The 14,441-nt window shown below is 44.4% G+C and overlaps 1 protein-coding gene across 5 annotated transcripts in view; it reads left to right on the top strand.

Moving 5' to 3' along the window:
* The window catches only part of LOC133753321 (nuclear RNA export factor 2-like), a 100,215-nt gene that overhangs the window by 68,497 nt on the left and 17,277 nt on the right, over nt 1–14,441 (top strand). For 4 of the 5 annotated variants that reach the window (XM_062183850.1, XM_062183849.1, XM_062183853.1 and 1 more), the window contains exon 2: nt 8,645–8,742. In XM_062183850.1, coding sequence (XP_062039834.1) covers nt 8,645–8,742 — 98 coding nt within the window. Of the gene's footprint in view, nt 1–733; nt 805–8,644; nt 8,743–14,441 lie in introns of those variants that run through there. The other variant, XM_062183851.1, reaches the window with a different exon arrangement.

Raw genomic sequence — 14,441 nt, 5'->3', positions numbered from 1 at the left:
AGTGGAGCAGCCGGGAATCCAAAGTGGAGGTTTAACCCATTACACCACAATGCTGTGCCCCAGAGACCCCTGCTTTGCCCCAGATGTCACTGACAGCAGCAATTCCATGGCAGGTGGAGGCAGGGGGCCTGCCTGGGTAGTAGACATAGCAATGATAGCTTGGGAAGGAGTTGGTGCTGGCTCTGGTCCTGCTGGACCCTTCTCCTTCTGATTTCCTTCTCTTGGCTTCCCATGATATTGGGCCATGATATTGACATAATACTGAATCAAAGACACTGCATGGCTGCCACCCTGCAGATCATTGAAAAGGAATTCCCTGAGGTGAGGTCCTAGGCCCAGGCCTGCTGTTTAGGTCAAAGGGGGAGATAGGGTGGCCTGTAGATAATTAGCATCATTCTAACTCTTCTTTCCCAAAAAGTCATCTTTGAACTTGTGCAACAGCAGACTGTACCAGCTGGAGGACCTGTATGACAATATAGAGGAGGCTCCTAAATGCAAGATTCTGAAAATCCGAAGATGAGATGAGAAGAGGGAGCCAGGTGAAAAATTGATGTTGAAGGTGGTGGGCATGCACATTGGGTGACAATTACATGCAGATAAAGGTACCTGTGGATGACGGTGGGGACTGGTGCATGGTCCCAGATGTCTCTCTCTCCCCACCCCTCTCTGATTCAATTTCCAGTTTCCTCTGTTTTTCTCAGCTGAAGACAGCATAGGAATTGGACAAGATGAAAGAGCTGAAGCTGGAAGAGTGTGGCTAGAAAGAACCACCTGTATAACACCTTCCTTGATCACACTGCCTATGTAAGACCACTGGGTGTGCCTGTCACTCTTCTGTGGACATTCATCCCTTGAGAGCCTGAGCCACCCCTGAAAGTTCCAGTGCAGGAGGAGGCAATCCCAATCCTCTGGGAAGTCCATAGCCCTACCCTCTCCTCTCTGTTCCTTAGTTCTGCTCCGAGATCTCCTTTCCTTCTGGTCTTCTCCCCTTTCCCCCTTCCCTCTTGTCAGTGGGCTTCTGGAAGCAGGGCTCTGTGTCTTCACCATGGACAACAGCATTCAGTGTTGAACCAGATGCTTGTGCCCTGGACTGAGACAGGTTTTCCATCACAGAGCCTCATGGCTTACTCAAACCTTCTTGCCTCAAACTGGCTTCCTGCCTCTGTCCTGAGAGGAACCCACATTCCCTTAATGGGAGCTTTCCTAGTGTGCTGAGGGGGCTCGTCCCTGGGTGGCTGTCATCATGAGATTTATTTCACTGACCCAGTGCCGGAAGCTAGGCCCTTCTTCAGGAGAAACCCTGGTCCCCTGAGTCAGGGGGCCAGATGTGAGCAACCAGCAGTGACAGAGGGCAGAAGAGATTGAGGCTATAGAAGGAAAGGCCTGATGGTGTGCTGCCCCTCCCTTCCTCCTCACTATGTCATCCTGCCTGGGCCTTCAGAGGAGACCTTTGTAGTCTGTGTTGGATGTGATTCCTCAGGTAAGGCACTGATGACTCAGGCACAGTTGCACAGGGACCATCAGGACAGAATGGGGTGATCCTAAGACCACACCACCGACCCTGAATCTCATGCTGAGCTGGGCTCTAACCCTTCCCTCCTAGCTTTTGTGAATACTGGGGAGTGAACCTGTAGATGGGAGATCCCTGTCTGAATTTCTCTTTGTATCCTTCAAGTGAATAAAAATAAATAACCAGGGCCAGTGCTGTGGCATAGCAGGTAAAGCCGCCACCTGCAGTGTCAGCATCCCATATGGGTGCTGGTTTGTGTCCTGGCTGCTCCACTTCCCATCCATATCTCTGCTATGGCCTGGGAAAGCAGTGGAAGATGGCCCAAGCCCTTGGTCCCCTGCACCTTAGTGGGAGACCTGGAGGAAGCTCCTGGCTCCTGGCTTCGGATCTGCACAGCTCCGACCATTGCGGCCATCTGGGGATTGAACCAGCGGGTCTTTCAAATAAATAAATAAATCTTTAAAAGAAATAACCAAAATTTGACAAAAATACTCAGCCACAATACTTGTTTTGTAATGATCTTCATATGAAGAGGGTTTTCCCACTATACTGGAGAGTCGTGTCCTCACAAAGGCAAAGCTCTCAATTAAACACCAAGTATGTAATCGTAATCCTATCCATCTTACTCGTCTCCTTCTGTGCCTGAAGGAAGATTTCATTGTGGATGGAATTTCGTTATTTGCAAGGTCTTGTCGTCCCCTATAGCTAAAGCTGAGCCTATATGCTAAAGCTGTTGAATGCTACATTAAATCAAGGGAGGGCTTTCTGGGCATTTTGACAGGGAGCAATATCTGCAACTGTTCCTTTTGTTTTCCATTGCTTAACACTGACATTATAGCTTCTTTGAGCTAAGTTAATGAAATTTACAAAGAAATAAGGAAATATGCTTTGAATAAATTTTCTATAGTGATAGAACCCCATCCGGTGGTTTTCCCTGTATGTTGTTACTAGGCAAGTCAAATTTTCTTTGTGAAAATAAATTTATACAGGACATCTAACTAAGTAGTACATATGTGTGTTCATATTAAAAGCATTTGGCTGGCGCCGTGGCTCACTAGGCTAATCCTCTGCCTTGCAGCGCCGGCACACCGGGTTCTAGTCCCGGTCGGGGCACCGATCCTGTCCCGGTTGCCCCTCTTCCAGGCCAGCTCTCTGCTGTGGCCAGGGAGTGCAGTGGAGGATGGCCCAAGTGCTTGGGCCCTGCACCCCATGGGAGACCAGGAGAAGCACCTGGCTCCTGCCATCGGAACAGCGCGGTGCGCTGGCCGCAGTGCGCCTACCGCGGTGGCCATTGGAGGGTGAACCAATGGCAAAAGGAAGACCTTTCTCTCTGTCTCTCTCTCACTGTCCACTCTGCCTGTCAAAAAATTAAAAAAAAAATTAAAAGCATTTGGAATTGTTACCTTTTTTAAATATTTATTTTTATTTGTTTGAAAGACAGAGTTACAGAGAGAGTTCGAGGCAGAGAGAGAGAGAGTTCACTCCCTAGATGGTCGCAATGGCTGGAGCTGCACAGATCTGAAGCCAGGAGCCAGGAGCTTCTTCCAGGTCTCCCATGTGGGTGCAGAGGTCCAAGGACTTGGGCCATCATCTACTGCTATCCCAGGCCATAGTAGAGAGCTGGATCGGAAGAGGAGCAGCCAGGACTAGAATCAGAACCCATATGGGATGCTGGCGCTTCAGGCCCAGGACTCTAACCCACAGCACCACAGCACCAGCCCCAAGATTGTTACTCTTTGTTATTCTTCTCTGCTAAGTTAGACCACTCTTCTTAAATGCTGATCTCCAAAATTTCCATCATAAAGCGAAAAGGTGAAGGAGAGAAAAGTTGTTCCCATTAAACCTTACTAAATCATATGCAGGATAAAATGGTTTCTCTAACCTGCTTCACATGAATAAATGTAGTACCTAAACTGGGCGCCAGACACAGATCTTTATTCCCACTCACCCTTTATATAACAGAGAGTGCGGATGGGCCCCCACTGATATACTTTTTAAATAAAACCCTTAGAAACTCTGGATCATCATAGGGGCCAGCGCTGCAGCGTAGTGGGTAAAGCCACCGCCTGTAGTACCGGCATTCTGTATGGGTGCCGGTCCAAGTCCCAGCTGCTCCACTTCTGATCCAGCTCTCTGCTATGGCCTGGGAAAGCAGCAGAAGATGGCCCAGGTCCTTGGGCCCCTGCACCCGTGTGGGAGACCTGGAGGAAGCTCCTTGCTCCTGGCTTTGGATCGACACAGCTCCAGCCATTGCGGTCATTTGGGGAGTGAACCAGCAGAGGGAAGATCTTTCCCTCTCCCTCTCCCTCTCCCTCTCCCTCTCCCTCTCCCTCTCCCTCTCCCTCTCCCTGTATATAACTCTGACTTCCAAATAAATAAATCTTTAAAAAAAGAAAAGATGGCTCCAGCTTGACTTTAAAAAAAAAGAAAAGAAACTCTGGATCATCATCTCACAGAGAGTGATGGTAGGAGTATCAGCTCTGACAGAGCTAAATCTAACATAAAAAAGAGTTACAATTAGAACTCCAGGATTTCTCTTTTGGTGAAAAAGACGTTTACCCCAGTCACCACTAATTAAGTGTAAGTCCAGTTGAGCATAGTTGGGCTGGATGCAATACCTCTGTGTCTTTCACTGAGGATATGTTTATATGTGTGCAGTTATAGAAACCAGGATTGGGACAGATATTTGCTCTTGTAGCAGGAGTCCATCCTGTGACTCTAATTGATGATTTATAAATCCAACTTGAAAATTCCTTATTGTACATTTACATGCGTCTCATACATAATTCCTGAAAATTGTCTAAGATGATCTGATTTTTCCAAATACTGTCCTCTCTTCCTAGTCTGCATCCCAGTAATCCTGGATATCTTCAATAGGCTTAGGACCACAAATACAGTGTGATGTCCTCACCAGTATATTCAATTTCAACTGTGGTGGGAATATTTGTGCAGTTTTCCTCCGTTTTTTCCTTTACATAACCATGCAACATCTACCAAAATAATCTCAAAGTTTGTGTAGCATCATTTACCTAAGCAAACAAACCAGAAGGACCTCACTGGAATTATTTTGGACATACAGACCCAACTACAGTTTCCCACGCCAATCAGCAGAAGAACTGTTTGTGAATTTCAATTAAAATACTCTGAAGTATGTATTCTCTTTCTCCTTTCTCTGTCCTTTCTAGGAATTCACAGAAATAATATAGATACAACAAAATCAAATTCTGGGAATTCACAGAAATATACATTCAGACGCCACTCATTTATATTTCCCCTAATTCAGATAAGAACCAATTATGATGCTTAAACAACTTGCTAATGCTTCTTTTTTCAATGCTTTTGTTTATCATTTTTATGGAGCCTAATAGTTTTCAGTTAACTTTTAGTGTCTTATACCATCTTTTTTTAATTTTTATTTTTTATTTTTTTATTCTTTGACAGGCAGAGTGGACAGTGAGAGGGAGAGACAGAGAGAAAGGTCTTCCTTTGCCGTTGGTTCACCCTCCAATGGCCGCCGCGGCCGGCGCGCTGCAGCCGGCACACTGCGCTGATCCGAAGGCAGGAGCCAGGTGCTTCTCCTGGTCTCCCATAGGGCGCAGGGCCCAAGCACTTGGGCCATCCTCCACTGCACTCCCTGGCCACAGCAGAGAGCTGGCCTGGAAGAGGGGCAACTGGGACAGAATCTGGCGCCCCGACCGGGACACAAATATTTTATATATTCATGATAGGTTTATATGTATACATTAAAATAAGTGTTCTGAGTTCTTTAATTAGATTGTATGTTAATTGGTGCTAATTACTAGTAGTATTTGAAATTATTCCAGCAGTATTTCAAAGAGAACTTTGACAATGTCAAGTCAGGGGCTGGCTTCAAGTTCTTGTGAAGTAGTAAGACTGAGTTAATTTGCATTTCCTTTGGGGACTTTGGTGAGTATCAAGGACACAGTCTGGTGCCAGACTGTCTGGAGGAGATATTTGGTTCTCTACCTGAAATGCGTAGGACCTCCTAAGAAAGAAACTTAGAATTTCTGTGCTTTAACTTCCTTACCTGTAAAATTCTACCATAGCATCTAATTCAAAAAGTTACAACTCTTAATCTCATTTACCCTTTGAAGTCTGTGGCCCATAATAGTCACTATACATATTTTCCTTTTCAAACTAATGACTTAAAAATCAGTAGGTTTAATTTCCTTTGACTCTGTATGAAATTAAGTTAAAAATACATATCTGTGCTCTCTGTTTAAGCTCTTACTGTAGTTTCTAAAATGATGGTTTTAGGGAGGAGATATCTTATTTTCAGGTATTAATTTGTTATGCATTAAATGTCACGTGTTAGAAACAAAACAAACAAATGAAGCTATGTATGGCAAAAGGAGGAAACTAAAAGCCCAAGTTTGTGTGCTGCGTAAGGTCACCCAGGGGTACCACCATCAGCGAGGAGCCCAGGACCGTGGGCAATGTCAGATTTCCAGTTCTCATCCAGAGCCTGGTATCTTGATTACATGCAGATTACGGAAATCATGCTGTCAGCAAACCCTACTGGAAAAAGCTGGCTCAACCCTCACAGGCGCATGATTATAAATATTGTACGTTCCAAAGGCTATAGGTCTCATGGGTGCTGCCATCACATGGACACTACAATCATGTGCCAAGCCCAGCCCTATTGGTCTTGTCAGCACTACGGGCTCTTAAATGCTGAGGTGATGTTGTCTCTCTGGTTATGACGTCCCTTCTATGGTTGTGAGGTAACACCAATTCTTCCATGTGGGTTCTTCCTTTATGTGGCTTTTTCTGCACTCCAGCATGTGGCATCCCGAGCACTCGAAGCCATTAGAGGCGACCTGTTATTTAGGTCATGTGTAGGCCATAGACGCATAAGCCCTCCACATCCCCACCCCAACACAGGCACGTTAGCAAGCCCAGCCTCTCAACCAAGGGAACGTTTGTTTTTGAACTGCTTAACTCTGTGGACGTTCGAATGGACAGTAACTTAGTTACAAACAACACGTGGTAAGGCGGGGCCATTGCATCCACGTGCGCACGGATGTTATTCCTATTGGTTGCACGCGACCTTTGGGTCACGTGAGGCTCCGCCCTCTGCGTAACGGAAGGACTGACCGTGCACACGCTGAGTGTTACGTAGTTCGTGAGACCGCGAGACCGAACTACGAAGTAGGAGGATCCGCCATTGACACAGACGGAGAGTCCCGTTAACTTCACCCTCCGAGGTATCCGACTGCAGGTGCAGAGGACGTTCGGAACCCGGGTGGGCGTCCTGGCTGAGGCGGCACAGTGTCCCCAGAACGCACCTGCCTGGTCGTTGACTCACTTCCTGCCGCGGTGGGCGATGTTCTGGTAGGAAGGGCACGAACTAGCCGATGCTGGACGTGTACTCTGAGATGTGGCTTTAGGGGCAGGCAAGTGGCTTCGGAAGGGCGGAGGGCTCCAGAGGGGGGTGCGGGGCTATCGGGGGCGGGCTTGGCTTCCCGAAGCGACCGAACGTTTGTTCGCTCACAGAGAAAATGGGGGTTGGGGGGTTCCGTCTGAACCTCGACGCCTGGGAGCTTGTGGTGGAGCAGGTCTAAGCACAGGAGCTGAGGTGGGGTGAGATGTGGCGGCAGAGTGGGGGCGAGGGGTACGGTGTGGCGGGTGCGAGTGGGTAGAGCAGGGAGTAAGTTTTGGGGGGAGGGAAGGCAGCGAGGTTCCTGAACTTGTAAGTTTTCTCTCCGGGGCGGGGCTCTGGAAGTTATGTAAGACCGCTTCCCACCTTCGCGCTCTCACTGAAGCCCTAACCTGGCCTCTCACCCTGCCTGTTTCCCTGTCTCTCCTTGGCTCCTTCCTGCCGATGTCGTTATTAAGGACACTACAGACTTCCTAGGTGCCCGCGGATAGAGGTGACTGCGTAGGCAGTCCTAAATTGTCTCTTAATTGGTTGTGTAAATGTTTTCTTCCCTTTCTTGGTTTATTTTCTCAGAAAACATTATTTTTTAAAGATTTATTTATTAGCCGGTGTCGCGGCTCACTAGGCTAATCCTCCGTCTTGCGGCGCCGGCACACCGGGTTCTAGTCCCGGTCAGGGCACCGATCCTGTCCCGGTTGCCCCTCTTCCAGGCCAGCTCTCTGCTGTGGCCAGGGAGTGCAGTGGAGGATGGCCCAAGTGCTTGGGCCCTGCACCCCATGGGAGACCAGGAGAAGCACCTGGCTCCTGCCATCGGATCAGCGCGGTGCGCCAGCTGCGGCGGCCATTGAAGGGTGAACCAACGGCAAAGGAAGACCTTTCTCTCTGTCTCTCTCTCTCTCACTGTCCACGCTGCCTGTCAAAAAAATTTTAAAAATATTTATTTATTTATTTATTTGAAAGAGAGAGAGATAGACACGCATACATAAAGAGATGTTCCATTTGCTGTTTCCCTCCCCATATGGCTGTCTGGAACTCCATCCAGGTCTTCCACGTGGCTGCAGGGACCCAGTTTCCTGGGCCATCTATAGAAGCTGCTTTCCCAGGCACTTTAGCAGGGAGCTGGATAGGAAGTGGAGCAGCCGGGACTCGGGACTCGAACCGAAGCCTATATATGATGCTGGCAGCGCCGGCCCCCCAGAAAACATTCCAAACCTGATCAGGGGAGATGCAGGAGAGAGAGGGACTGGAGAGACAATGGGTTTCTTCCAAATAATTTGATGTTTCTATAAAAGCTGGATAGCTTCAACGATATGAAGATTCAGAATTTATTTGTTATACTTTATTTAAGGTTCATGCAAAATGCATTTGGGAGTGGGGGCAGTTGTTTTTGTGCTTACAATCTCAAAACAGCTTCAAATAGTCCAGCCAGGCACCATTTGTTTCTCCACACCTCCTCCCCTGAATTTCCATGCATTGCTTCTAAACTTCTTTCCTGTGTGCTCTCTCCTCTTCTTCATGTGGCAATAGTGAACATATTAAAGGGGAAAAAAAACTAAGTGAAATCACAATTGATAAATTTGATATACCCTGGCAGTGGATTTGTAAAGTTGAGCAAATACTGAGATTGTGCTTACATTTATGAGTCTTTGAAGATTGTTTGACAGATGGTAGAAAAAATTTTTTCTTATTATTTTAGCCTCACATTAAATGTACCTTAATCTATTTTTCCTCAGCTGTGCATTTTGGAGATCTGCAAAACACTCCAGCCAAAAGACAGCAACGACAAACATGTCGTTTACTCAAAGGAAGAGTGGTGCAAACCAGCGTGAAGGTAAACAAATTTCCATACTATAGAATTTTTTTTTAGGATAAAGTGCTAAAATACAGCATGAATCTCAAAGGGAGGGATAGTTTCCCTAGCTTATGTGGAATGCACTGTTTTCCCCCAGAGCTTTTAAAGTACTAGTGTTCTTCACTATTCAAATTAAGTAGTCTGCCACTTCAGCGTATGTGCTGCCAACATCAGCACGGTCTCTACCACTTTCAAACCTTGTACCATTGTGCACGACGAAGAATGGAATGCATCTTTATAATAATTATTGTATATTCAAAAAATAAAAAAAATAATTATCATATATTCTTGTCATGAAGAAAGTGTATAGTCTCTGTAATTCATTTTATATCAGTTGTTTTTCTGCTAGCTGAAGCTTTGCACCTTTTCATTACTCAGCAATAACTCCCAAGTGTTAAGCATGTTTCTGATATCATTGTGGCAGAAACTAAGTACTAAAGGTACCATTAGGAAATGTTGATCTATAACAAAAAATAAAGTGCCCTAGTCCTGACAGCAGGAGAAAGCTTACCTGTTAAGATAAGCTGAAGCAATACTTCTCATTTTATACAAATAATCCACAGGTTTCTTTACAAATTATTTAGTAATTATAGCTGCTATGTTTTGAGTCCTTATGATGTGGCATATACTTGATAACCTTGTCATGTAAGTTTTCTCATTTAACTCTGAGAAAAATCGTGAGAAGGCACTATATTAAGCTGCAAATGAGACAAGTTAGCAGAGGCCAGGTAGTGCTGGACCTCAGCAGCCTATTTCCAATTCTGGTACATGTCCAGGGCAAGTGCATGTCCTTCCTCGGATGATGAATATTAGGATTTATTTATTTTTTAGGACAAGTTGCATTTTTAAAAGGTTTATTTATGTGTTTGCAAGTCAGAGTTACACAGAGAGAGGAGAGGCAGGGAGAGAGAGAAAGAGAGAGAGAGAGAGAGAGAGAGAGAGGTCTTCCATCCGATGGTTCACTCCGCAACTGGCCGTAATGCCCAGAGCTGTGCCAATCTGGAGCCAGGAGCCAGGAGCCTCTTCCAGGTCTTCCACATGGGTGCAGGGACCCAAAGACTTGGGCCATCTTCTACTGTTTTCCCAGGCCATAGCATAGATCTGGATTGGAAGTGGAGCAGCCAGCGCTCGAACCGGCGCCCATTTGGGATGCCGGCACTTCAGGCCAGGGCGTTAACCCGCTGCGCCACAGCACCTGCCCCAAGGATTGAAATGATTGTTACTGGAATGGCTCAGAGATCAAAAGTGATGAAACATTCACCACCTAGAAGGTGGTCAGTCATGCTGCCAGAGGGGAAGAGCACCCCAAAGGGTCTCAAACCAGCAAGCAAATGTTCTCACCTAGAAATAACACATTACTTACAACTCACTGGCCAGAGCCAGTCACATACATGGCCGTGCCCAAATGAAGACAGTCAGAAAATGTAGTTTTTTGGGTGCCTGGAACGGGGAAAAAGTGAAACATTTGGTATGTAGCAGCACTGAATACTGTGCAAAAGGATGGGAGCTCAGATAGATTAAGTTATTGCCTAAAGTTACAGAGGCTGCGAGTGACAGAGCCTGGATGAGGATCCAGACTGGTAGGATTTCAAAGTTAGTGTCCTGGGGTGGGCATTTGGTGCAGTTGTTAAGGTGCTGCTTGGGAGGCTTGCATCCCATATAGGAGTTGTCTTAGTTCAAGTCTCAGCTCTGCTTCTGATTATACCTTTCTGCTGATGGGCATCCTGTTAGGAAGTTAGTGATGGCTTTAGTAGTTGAGTCCCTGACAGCCACATGGAAGACTTGAATTGATTTCTGTGCTCCTGGCTATGGCCATGCCCATAGAGGTACGAACCATAAGATGGGAGATTTGAGGTGTGAACCAGAAGATGGGAGATAGCTCTCTGTCTCTCCCTTTCAAATAAAGAAATACATTTTAAAGATGTATTTATTTATTTAAAAGACATAGAGACAGAGGGAGAGACAGAGAGAGACATCTTCCATTCATTGGTTCACCCCCCCAAATGGCTGCAAGATCCAGGGTGGGGCCAGGCTAAAGTCAGGAGCCAAGAGCTTATTACAGGTCTCCCATGTGGATGCAGGGGCCTACATACTTGGGTTACTTAGAGCACTGCTTTCCCATGCACATTAGCAGGGAGCTGGATCAGAAGTGGATCAGCCAGGACTTGAGGTGCCAACAACACAGGCAGTGACTTAACCCACTACACCACAACCTCAGCCGCAATAAATACATTTTTAAAAGTTACAGAACTCTAGAATAAATAAACTGAAAATATTTTTGTGCTGTGAATCCTCAACCTGTGTGAAAAAAAATTCAGTGTCCTTTCCATTCTTTTCCATTCTCTGAAGTGTATTTTATATACATTTATAATAGAAATTTGTTTACTTCAGGGATGTAATTCCCTCTTCCTTAGTCATTTTGTATTCTACAGGTATAATTTAACAGATGTGATGTGATTGGTCAAAAGAGTCAATATTATTTAGCTCCAGGTCTTTTCCAAACAGTTGAAACCATTGGATATTTGAAAGTCCATTATATTCATGGTTGAAAATAAAATCCAGTGGTAGCTGCAAAGACTATTCATTTACAAGAAATAGTTTCATGTCTTTCCATTATGTCAAGGATAAATAACAAAACTAAGAACAGATACAGAGGAATGTGATAAGAGATGTGACAGAGTTGAACAAAAATGCTAGATGTTTGTGCTTTAGATACACAGCACAGTGATAAAACCTCTGGCAATGTGCTTGGAGAAAATTATAAAGACTAGAAAAGCCAGGGCCGGCACTGTGGCATAGTGGGTTAAGCCACCATCTGCAGCCCCGAAATCCCATATGGGTGCCCGTTCAGATCCCAGCTGCACCACTTCCAGTCAAGCTCGCTGCTAATATTCCTGGGAAAGCAGAGGAAGATGGCTCAAGTGTTTGGGCCCCTGCACCCACGTGGAAGGCCTGGATGAAGTCCCTGGCTTCTGTCTGACCGAGCCTTGGACATTGCAGTCATTTGGGGAGTGAACTAGTAGATGGAAGATATCTCTCTCTCTCTTTCTCTCTCTCTCTCTCTGCAATTCTGACTTCCAAATAAATAAAAAATATACCTTTTAACAAAAGAGTAGAAAAGCTAATTTGGGATTGAAGAGGGTGACACTTGGAGCAGCAGAAAATATTGGAAACAATATTATGGAGAAGATAGATTGATAACTTCAAATTTTAGATCAATTTGATGAAAATCTCAGGAGGAAATTATTATGACTTTCTACAGTGACATAATGGATCTTACTGTTATTAAAAGTATTCTTGACAAGGAATACATGAAAAAGCAAAATTACTGTCCAGTATCAACTAGATGCATGGATGCAAACCACATAAATGCAAAAGCAAACTATATCCAAGAATGACAACAACAAGTAATATGGCATGATAAAGTTAACTTTAATCCCAAATATACACGATTGGTTTCATCTTTTAAGAGATCCATATTAGTGCAGTGGAAAACTTTAGCTGAACAAAGGAAGGATGGAACCTGATCACAAAAAATCCAGTATAAAAATAAGTGTTCACAGTAAATGAACAAATCAGGTTTAGTTGCAACAACAGCAATTCTCAGCAAATTAGAAATAGAAGTGTATTTCTTTAAATAGATAGTAAAACAGTAAACCCCATCAAACACTGTTTTCAGTAGTGAAACATTAGAAGCATTTACCGTACATTCAGTAAAGAGAAAGGAGAACCTTTATGGCACCTTTTGTTTAACATCTTACTGAATCTATCACAGTAAAATTATGGGTTCTTCTAGGCAGCACAGGAAGGTATGAATGCATGCCTGCGTACATCCATACAAAATTAATATATAAAAGTGAAAATAAAATTGCCAATATGATTATATTCATGTAAAACACAAGAGAAGATACAGAATATTGGGCATTAATAATAGAGATTAATAAATCTTTTGGGTGTAATACTAAAACATAAAACTGATTTAACAAATAGAAATTAGCATTTTTGTTGTAAATGCATCATTTACAATGGTGAACATTATACTGTTTTCAGAAATATTTAATGATTTGGCTCCCTTGAAATATATTCCAACACATTCACACACTTTTATATGCTTTCCTGTATATGGAGACTAGAAAGTTTAAAACACGAAGGGAAACACACACACACACACACACATTAGTGCTTGCACACCCCATCACACAAAAACGCACACATAAACTCATACACATTTGCTAGAGGCACTTTGAGTTAAGTTCCCAAATGGGCCCTTGGTGATATACATGAGTATGGGATCTGAAGGTAAAACTTCATAGAAAGCCACATGCAGGGTCAGCTACCTGTAATGGGAGAGGTTTCTGATTTTTGTGGTGCTACCGTTGCAAACTTTACAGAATTCTGCCTCTGACATAAGTCAGCTGGCAGGCAGCAGTGGTATTGCAGCTGCAATAATCACACAGTGGGAGCTTCCCCTGGCAGTGTAGCATCTAGACCCCCTTTTCTGTCCCCACCACCCCAGTTTTTGGTAAGCTATGTCACATATATTATCAAATATGGGTTGTCTTCATAAAATACCTGGAGTGAATTCTGGCATAGGCAAGTAGGACCTTGACTAATAGAGCACTTGGTGCTAAGAGTGACTGCAAACAAAGGGCCTTGATGGAAATGGGGATCTGGATAGGTTATCTGAACTCACTGGGCCCGAAGACAACAAGGATCCAGTTCACACTCAAGGAAGAAATGTTGACATTCCGTGCTATGCAGATTGAAACGGTTGTAGAAATTATCATGGGTGGTAGACAGAAATGCAAAGCCTTGGAAGCGAATGCACTGATGGAACGAGCCGCTGCTGTTTGGGAGTCAGGACATTCCTTCCCTCACAGCACTGAGAAACCTGATGGCAAGGGGGACAGTTGTTTTAGTTTTTGTTGAAGTGTTCTGAAGTGACTGACATCTGTAGGCCCTCGATGAGAGAGGAGATTCTGCCATTGACATGGTTGCCCTTATTTAGTGGGGTTTGTGGTATCATGGGGCCAGAGGCCAAGTAGAAGCATTTCACTCCCTGGGTTGAGATGAGTGCTGCTAATGTTGAGAGGCAGCAAGACTGGAAGAGTACACAATGGTTTGACTGATAGTGATCGCTGAAGTTGATCATATGACTCCCTAGATCATGAAATATCTGAACATCATTTAAATTGCATTTTAGTGTTTAAAAGTCATTATGAAATTATCAGTGATTCTCATTTATAGTAAAATGTGATTTGCAAATATGTAAAGAAATTTTAAATGAGGCTGTGGGTCTGGTGATGTGAGCCTTCTTGATGGTGTGTGATGCACTCTTATTCTCTTCCTGCATTTGTATCAGCGTTATCTTGCATGAAGGTACTACTGAGGAAGACCCTAACAACTGAGCCACAGGGAACAAGCATACTTCCTAGACTTAACCAAAGTGACTGCAGCCATTTATCAGAGCTACCGTGAGCTTACTCTAAAGACATGTGCCCTAAGCCAGAGATCAGTAATCTTTTCCAAGTAAGGGCCAGATCATAAATATTTGAGACATGGCTGGCCATTTCGTCTCGATTGGAATTATTCAACTTTGCCATTGTAGAACAAATCAGCTGTAACAGATACCGTAGTTATGTATTCCAATAAAACTTTATTTATGAACCCAAACCTGT

The sequence above is a fragment of the Lepus europaeus genome, chromosome X, assembly GCF_033115175.1.
Source record: "Lepus europaeus isolate LE1 chromosome X, mLepTim1.pri, whole genome shotgun sequence".
Taxonomy (NCBI): Eukaryota; Metazoa; Chordata; class Mammalia; order Lagomorpha; family Leporidae; genus Lepus; species Lepus europaeus.
The sequence above is the reverse complement of the archived record's forward strand: the minus strand, read 5'-3'. Positions and strand labels throughout refer to the sequence as shown.